The sequence below is a fragment of the Capricornis sumatraensis genome, chromosome 10 (genome assembly GCF_032405125.1).
Source record: "Capricornis sumatraensis isolate serow.1 chromosome 10, serow.2, whole genome shotgun sequence".
Lineage (NCBI taxonomy): Eukaryota > Metazoa > Chordata > Mammalia > Artiodactyla > Bovidae > Capricornis > Capricornis sumatraensis.
Window position 1 is genome coordinate 84,004,668 of NC_091078.1, and position 8,638 is coordinate 84,013,305.

The following is an 8,638-nucleotide window of genomic DNA, read 5'->3' on the forward strand; positions in this document are numbered from 1 at the left end:
TTTGCATGTGTCTGTCTGGCCCTTTAAGAGCCACTTGAAATAATACCAAGACAAGAAAAATGAGCTGGTGAATTTTTTAGCAGCAGATTTACACTCCACCATTACTACCCTTGATTCCTTAGCAAACGGTTATGTGTCCAACCCAAAATATTGGAAAATGAGGGTGGGAGTACGGAGGTAATATTCTCAAGATGCCAGCTATTAAGCACAGCAGTCATATGTTTTTGCAGTGTGCCAGACATTGATGAGCTTCTCAAGTGTCTCAGTGGTAAAGAATCTGCCTGCCAATGCAGGAGACACAGGTTCAAGCCTTGGGTCAGGAAGATCCCCTGGTGGAGGAAATGGCAACCCATACCAGTAATCCTGCCTGTAAAATCCCATGGACGGAGGAGCCTGGCAGGCTATAGTTCATGGAGTCAAAAAGAATCGGACACGACTGAGTGTCTAAGCATGCACTCAGATCATTGATACTCAGTGTTGTTTGCCAATTCCCAGACTCCAAAGGTTTGCAAAATGTAGCCCTCTTAACAAACTTAAGCCACTCCATTACTTTCAAATTGCTCTACTCTGTCCAGACCCAAAGTGTACTCATTTTGAAAAGAAATGACTCTTGAAAATTTGAAGAGCCTCAGTTATTGTAAATCACTCTGCAAGACAAGCACAAGACAATCAGGGCTCCTGTGTTTGGCATCAGTCAGGCATGCAGTAGAGAATGCCATAAATAAAAACACCGACTCTGACTATTGGCCAAACCTTGGGGAAGTCTGTTTTCAACTGGGTAAAAGAAAGCCATGCCAACCTTTCAACACATTCTTCTATGAGAGGAAAAACTAGAAAATATCTCAGATAAACAAATAAAACCCTGATTAGTGAAGGAGTTGCCCCTTCACTGTTAACCATTAATAGAGATGTTGGCTTATTTTCTTAAAATGTTAAATAACCATCCTTATTTCCTTCTATTGGGTCAGCAGTGCTTCCAGCTAAACAATAGTCAAAGTTTAAGGCCTTTTCATGCACATGACCACCACAAGGGCTAAAATGCCTTCGGTCCTTTACTGGCACTTGTTTCCTTGTTGATATTTTAGAATTTGAGGATGTTTTAACTGGAAGAGACCTTGGATATCTCCTTTGCAGAGGAGAGAAAGACACACACATAAAAAAAAAAAAAAACAGAAGATAAATCATCAACTTAAGCTTTTACCAAGTATTTATTACATGTGAGACACTGATAAAAGTTTTACATATCAACTCTTGAATTCTCACAACAAGTCTATGAGAAAAGACCTTTATTTGCCCTCATTTTGTATATGGGAAACCTATGTGGGCTACGTATTCCATCCAGGATGACCCCTCTCAGAAGGGGAGCAGCAGAAACTCAAGCCAAGTTCATATGCTCTCCAGCCACAGGGCTGAACCACACAGGGGGATGTGATAGGATAGATGATAGAACCAGGATGTGTGGTGCACCACAGTGAGGACCTAGCCCTTCCAAGTCCCTTTACTTCTCATACAAGGATGAGAAGTCACAGGACAAGAATATGCATCCTTTACTTTCAACCCAGCTCAGATTATGAGCTTCTGGGGAAAGATACTATGTTCCTTTCTGTTGTATACCCAGCACCTACTACAGTCAGCCCTTTGGTTATGGATCAGTTAGTTCACTGAATAAGGGCATGAATGAACTTAACCAAAGTCATGTTCCCTTTGATGCCCATGTTTCAGATAAACAACACAGCCATCTTCTAGTGATAAACATCCCAGATACAACTTGGATTCCAAAAGTATTCATGCATCCACTTAAAAAGAGGAGTCATTTCAGGAGATATTTAGCAAAATCCTAAAACAAGATGGATGACCCAGTTTCTTTAAAAAAAAAAAAAAGTGAAGCGATCCTTCCTAATACCATACACAAACATAAACTCAAAATGGATTAAAGACATAAATGTAAGACCAGAAACTATAAAACTCTTAGAAGAAAACATAGGCAGAACACTCAATGACATAAATCAAAGCAAGATTCTCTATGACCCACCTCCTAAAGTAATGGAAATAAAAACAAAAGTAAACAAGTGGGAACTGATTAAACTTAAAAGCTTTTGCACAACAAAGGAAACTATAAGCAAGGTGAAAAGACAAACCTCAGAATGAGAGAAAATAATAGCAAATGAAACAACTGACAAAGGATTAATTTCCAAAATATACAAGCAGCTCATGCAACTCAATGCCAGAAAAACAGAAAACTCAATCAAAAAGTGGAAAAAGACCTAAACAGACATTTCTCCAAAGGCATACAGATGGCTAACAAACACGTGAAAGGATGCTCAACATCTCTCGTTATTAGAGAAATGCAAATCAAAACTACAGTGAGATATCATCTCACACCAGTCAGAATGGCCATCATCAAAAAGTCTACAAACAATAATTGCTGGAGAGGGTGTGGAGAAAAGGGAACGCTTGCACTGTTGGTGGGAATGTAAACTGGTACAGCCACCATGGAAGACAGTATGGAGATTCCTTAAAAAAAAGGAATAAGACCCATATGACCCAGCAGTCCCACTCCTAGGCATATACCCTGAGGAAACAAAAATTGAAAAAGACACACGTTATCCCATTGTTTACTGCAGCACTATTTACAATAGCTAGAACATGGAAGCAACCTAGATGTCCATTGACAGATGAATGGATAAAGAAGTTTTGGTACATATACACAATTGAATATTACTCAGCCATAAAAAGGAACACATTTGAGAACCTATTATACAGAGTGAAGTAAGTCAGAAAGAGAAAGATAAATATCATATTCTAATGCATATATATGGAATCTAGAAAAATGGTACTGAAGAAAAATTTACTTACAGGGCAGCAGTGGAGAAACAGTCATAGAGAATAGACTTATGGACATGGGGAGAGGGGAGGAGAGGATGAGATGCATGGAAAGAGTAACATGGAAACTTACGTTACCATATGTAAAATAGAGAGCCAACGGGAAATTGCGGTATGGCTCAGGAAATTCAAACAGGGGCTCTGTATCAACCTAAGGGGTGGGATGGGGAGGGAGATGAGAGGAAGGTTCAAAAGCGAGGGGGATATATATATACCAATGGCTGATTCATGTTGAGGTTTGACAGAAAACAACAAAATTCTGTAAAGCAATTATCCTTCCATTAAAAAAAAACACTAAATTTTAAAAAGTGTGAAGTGATCATTGTAGAGACTGGGACAATTATAAGTTAAGGGAATTTCAAGAGAAATATAAATGGCAAGTTACCAGCTTTTCTTGTGGTTTATTGATTGAAATAAATTGTAAAAACAATTATAAAGCCTAAGAAAATTGTGAAAATGCAAACACTGACAGGTTATTGATATTAGAATTATTGCTAATTTTTAGGTGTGACAATGGTTTGGAGTACGTGTATTTTTTAATTTAAAAGCTTCTGTCTTAGAAATAAAGTACTAATTGATAAACATTAAAAAAAATCATTCCAAACTATCATCAATGTTCTACCTATCCTAACATGTATATTAGGCAGCAGGTGGACCAAAGGCATTCAGGGTAATTACAGGACTATCCTGGACAAGATGCTTGAATTTAAATGAGACATAATCCCACTGGGGACAGATTCCTGGCCTCTGTCTCAGACATAATTCAATCAAGGGATAGAAGGGAGAATTGCAGTTGAAAATACAAGAAAATGTATTCAAAAAATCTCTTATTTCTCAAGGAAAACTGCCAGTAAAAATACTGAAATGTAAAGTTGATTATTCAATATATAAATTTCAAAAATAATTTCATGCTAAGTGGGAGTTCTCATGAATTCTATATACTCAGTCCATTTTGTTTGTTTTCGAAACCATAGCCACTCAATTCCCAAACACATATTATGTCAGACTAAGTGTCATTTCCCTCACCCAGTCCTGTAGATATATTCAAAAAGGGCTATTTTCTAGAAGAAAGTGATAGGGCTGGAAGAATTAAGAACCCAACAACTGAAATTAGTCTTTGAATCTTTGCACTACCACTTTACCAAATGTGGGACATGAGCAAGTTATTTTATATCTTTGTACCTTCTTTTCCTTAATTGTAAATGTGGATAATAATGACAGTACCAAAGTACCCAGTCCCTTAGGGATGCTCTAAGGATTGAATGAAATAATACATGCAGGGCTTGTAAATGCAATGCATGGCCCATGGTGATTTCTTCAGAAAGACTAATAATTACTGATTCTCTGTTATTATTGTATTTTATTTCTTTAAATCTCATTTGGAAAAATGTGAATTGAGAGGGGTCTAACCATTCAAACGTTAGCTTTGATAATAAAGCTGTCACCTTATTTGCCAGTTTAGTCTGTTAGAGAGACAGAGACCATTTCCACAGCCAAGATGCTATCATCATAGGCTTTATATAAGCATACATGAGTTGTCTGGGACTAAACTGAAGAACGGAGAAGGAAATGGCAACCCACTCCAGTGTTCTTGCCTGGAGAATCCCAGGGACGGAGGAGCCTGGTGGGCTGCCGTCTATGGCACAGAGTCACACAGAGTCGGACACGACTGAAGCGACTTAGCAGCAGCAGCAGCAAACTGAAGAAAGCAAATTATCTTACCTAAATATAGAAACAAAGTACATGGCAGTTATGAAGACCTACTTGATATTGGAATTTTGTTTAATTTTGAATCCTCACCACTTTACAGGGTAGATATTATTATTTTATTTTATAACTATAAACTCTGGAGCTGGGACAGGTTCAGTAATCTACACCAGGTCACATAGCTAGAACGTTACTGAGATGAGTTTTGAATCCAATTTTTTTTCTGAGCAAAACCCACATTATATTATATAAACAGTCCTCCTTAAGACAGAGGTTCTCAGCCCTGACAGACCTGGGGAGACTTTAAAACTATCAATGCACAGGACCCACCCAAAACAGTTGAATTACTGCCACAGAAGGGTGGAAGGAAAACCCAGCCACCTGTAATTTACAAATCTACTGTGCTCTCAGGACTGAGAACCACTTAACTAGACTCTTCCATAATGTGTAAAATAAAGATTAACCGAGAGCAGCATCTTTCCCATTATCTATTCCATTAATTAGCTTTGAGTAGCTACAATGAAGACTCATTTGCATCATTTACTCATGGAATTAATTTTCCCTGTTTAGAAAGTCATCCATTCCAATTTGGATGAAAAATCTCACATTGCTTACTGTTTCTAGATTATGAGCCGTACAATTGTTTCTGGTGACTTTTTCATTCAAAAGTGTTTTTGAGAGTGCCCTTTGGGTCCTTATTGTTACTTCTGAGAGACATAAAGGAAAAATGAGCCACTGTTGTTCTCAAGGAGGTGATGATCTTTATGGCAACATGTACCTATAGAACATTTTATTGATACCAGGCATTGTAAAAGCCAGCAGGTATATAGAGGCTAACAGTGTACATGTAACTACTATCCTCTTGGAACTTATAGGTTAGTACAGAGATAAACATGTAAATTGATAAATATGCAATGACAAATTATGGCAAATGTTATGAAGAAATAAACAGAAAGGGTCTCCTTTAGATTGGGTGGTCGGGGATAGTTTCCACACAATAACCTCAAAATCATGAGGTTGTCATGTGTATTCCTAACAGTTAATTTTATAACTATAATGTACATGCCCAGTTTATTCCTTTCTTATGTCTGACTTCTTTCCCTTAGCATAATGTTTTTGGGATGCATCATGTTGCTGAGTGCATCAACAGTCCATTTCTTATCATTGCTAAGCAGAATTCCGTGGTATGAATATATTCTCGGTGATGTTTGTGCACATGAAAGTTTAAGAATCACTGAATTGAATTGTTACTTCTTTAAGGGCAGGAACAATGCCTAATATGTGTACTGCATTTTCAAAAACATTTGGCACAGGATATTGCACTCAGTAGGTATTCAATACACATTATCTGACTGGATGAATTTTGATGCTTGAGGATAATACCTTTTATTCCCTCTCTAGTGTCCCTCCCCACAATATTCATGTGATTTTTAAAGTTTTTTATTGGAGTACAGTTGCTTTACAGTGTTGTGTTACCTTCTAGTGTACAGCATAGTGAATCAGCTACATGTATACACATATCTGCTCTTTTTTAACTTTCTTCCCATTTAGGTCACCACAAAGCATTGAGTAGAGTTCCCTGTGTTATGCAGTAGATTCTCATCCGTTATCTATTTTATACATAGTATCAATACTGTATATATGTCAATCCGAACCTCCCAATTCATCCCCCCTTTGTCCCTTGGTATTCATACATGTGACTTTTGAAAAAAAAATAAACCACCATGGCAACTGGACAGAAGTTGATGAGAGCTATTAGAGTTTTTGAATTTGGTGGACCAGAAGTACTGAAACTCCAGTCGGATGTTGCTGTACCAATTCCAAAAGACCATCAGGTTCTCATCAAAGTCGAAGCATGTGGTGTAAACCCAGTGGACACATACATTCGCTCTGGCACTCACAGTGTAAAACCACTTCTACCTTATACTCCTGGCTTTGATGTGGCTGGGATAATAGAAGCTGTTGGGGAGAGTATATCTGCTTTCAAGAAAGGTGACAGAGTTTTCACTACCAGGACGATCTCTGGGGGCTATGCTGAGTATGCTCTGGCAGCCGATCACACTGTTTACACACTGCCGGAAAAACTGGATTTGAAACAAGGAGCTGCCATCGGCATCCCATACTTTACTGCTTATCGAGCTCTGCTTCACAGTGCCTGTGTGAAACCTGGAGAAAGTGTTCTGGTTCATGGAGCTAGTGGAGGAGTTGGAATAGCAGCATGCCAAATTGCGAGAGCTTATGGCTTAAAAGTTTTGGGCACAGCTAGTACTGAGGAAGGACAAAAGATTGTTTTGGAAAATGGAGCCCACAAAGTGTTTAATCACAAAGAAGCTAACTATATTGATAAAATTAAGAAATCTGTTGGTGAAAAAGGAGTTGATGTGATTATTGAAATGTTAGCTAATGTAAATCTTAGTAATGATTTGAATCTTTTGTCACATGGAGGACGAGTAATAGTTGTTGGCAGCAGAGGCCCTGTTGAAATAAACCCACGGGACACCATGACAAAGGAATCTAGCATAAAAGGAGTTACTCTGTTTTCATCCACCAAGGAGGAATTTCAGCAGTTTGCAGCAGCCCTTCAAGCCGGAATGGAAATTGGTTGGTTGAAACCAGTAATAGGTCCCCAGTATTTACTGGAGAAGGCTGCCCAGGTTCATGAAAATATCATTCATAGCAGTGGGGCTACTGAAAAAATGATTCTTCTCTTAAAATGATCAATCCTTCCATTGATTTCCATTGATTAATTAGAGGTTCCATATCTCAGTTTTATGTGCAGTGTGTTTGCTCTACTTAGCATTCATTTGATTCAGTGAATTTTAGTGATCATAAGCGTTGGAGTACTGTTTATTTGATAGCTGGCAAATTTCTTTATGCCTTCTACTTCTCATCAAGGAATCACTGTAGTAGGAAATAGGATGTTAGTGGTCACTTGGCATTGGAGGACATTACAGAAATTCCTAACCGATACTCATCATTAATCCCATATCTTTGACTAAAACATACTAATCCAAAATAGGACTGCTTAATTTCCACACCTACTTCTCCTTATAAAGGCTCTTTAATCTCTGATTAGCCCAGAACTGCATTGCACTCTGATGATTCTCTGGAGTAAGTGAGACCCCTTTCCCAAACTAATCCCATCTAGATCTACAAGGCTCTCAGAAAGGCAAGATAGTGTTCAGGGAAATTTGTTATTTTCCCAATATCCCCAAAATTTTATGATATTCACTAGGTTAATGAGCCACATATTCTGTGAGAACAGCAGCTTTCTTTTTGCTATAATGATACTGGGTGCATAGTTTCCAAACAGATATGTATTGATTGATTCAACTTCAAAGTAAATTTAGAATTATCTCTTTGTGTGATTGGGATTATATATTTTTATTTAAACTAATAATCAAATTAGATGCATTAAGAATGATCTGCTTTTGTTATTATAACATGGTAATTGCAATAAATTCTAGAGGCAATTAAAAAAAAAAGTAGATATTATTTTGAGTTGGTAAAAGACAGGAATGATTGAGCATTTTCACACAAGGCAAATGATTCATTGGACGGTAAGGCAAGGAATCACATCAACGGTAGTGAACCTGTTTACTCTCAAGATTCTTTAAAATCATCTATGTCTAATGCTCCTCCCGGCCGCCGCCCCTGACCTCGGAAGCGGCGTAGCTCCTTCTTGGCTGCCGCCCCTGACCTCGGACCTGGGGTAGCTCTCCTCGCCCGTGCTCTGTGCGTCGTCGCAGGCATCTGGTCCCCTCACTTCATGGGAAATAGATGGGGAAACAGTGGAAACAGTGTCAGACTTTATTTTGGGGGGCTCCAAAATCACTGCAGATGGTAACTGCAGCCATGAAATTAAAAGACTCTTGCTCTTTGGAAGAAAAGTTATGACCAACCTAGATAGCATATTGAAAAGCAGAGATATCACTTTGCCAACAAAGATCCGTCTAGTCAAGGCTGTGGTTTTTCCAGTGGTCATGTATGGATGTGAGAGTTGGACTGTGAAGAAGGCTGAGCGCCGAAGAACTGATGCTTTTGAACT

The 8,638-nt window shown here is 38.4% G+C and overlaps 1 protein-coding gene across 2 annotated transcripts; it reads left to right on the plus strand.

The window, feature by feature from the left end:
* The first annotated feature begins 6,311 nt into the window (after window positions 1-6,311).
* Window positions 6,312-7,749, plus strand: LOC138087447 (zeta-crystallin-like). Of its 2 annotated transcripts, XM_068982567.1 has the most exons (2): window positions 6,312-6,954; window positions 7,048-7,749. In XM_068982567.1, exons 1-2 carry the CDS (start codon window positions 6,315-6,317, stop codon window positions 7,305-7,307), a joined length of 900 nt encoding a protein of 299 aa, XP_068838668.1. In that variant the 5' UTR covers window positions 6,312-6,314; the 3' UTR covers window positions 7,308-7,749. The 2 variants fall into 2 exon arrangements, with proteins under 2 accessions (XP_068838668.1, XP_068838667.1); XM_068982566.1 differs by having other exon boundaries at window positions 6,312-7,749.
* The last annotated feature ends 889 nt before the right edge of the window (window positions 7,750-8,638 follow it).

What these genes read in the sequence shown, in the direction of transcription:
- LOC138087447 (XM_068982566.1), top strand. Translation starts at nt 6,315, where the DNA reads ATGGCAACTGGACAGAAGTTGATGAGAGCTATTAGAGTTTTTGAATTT.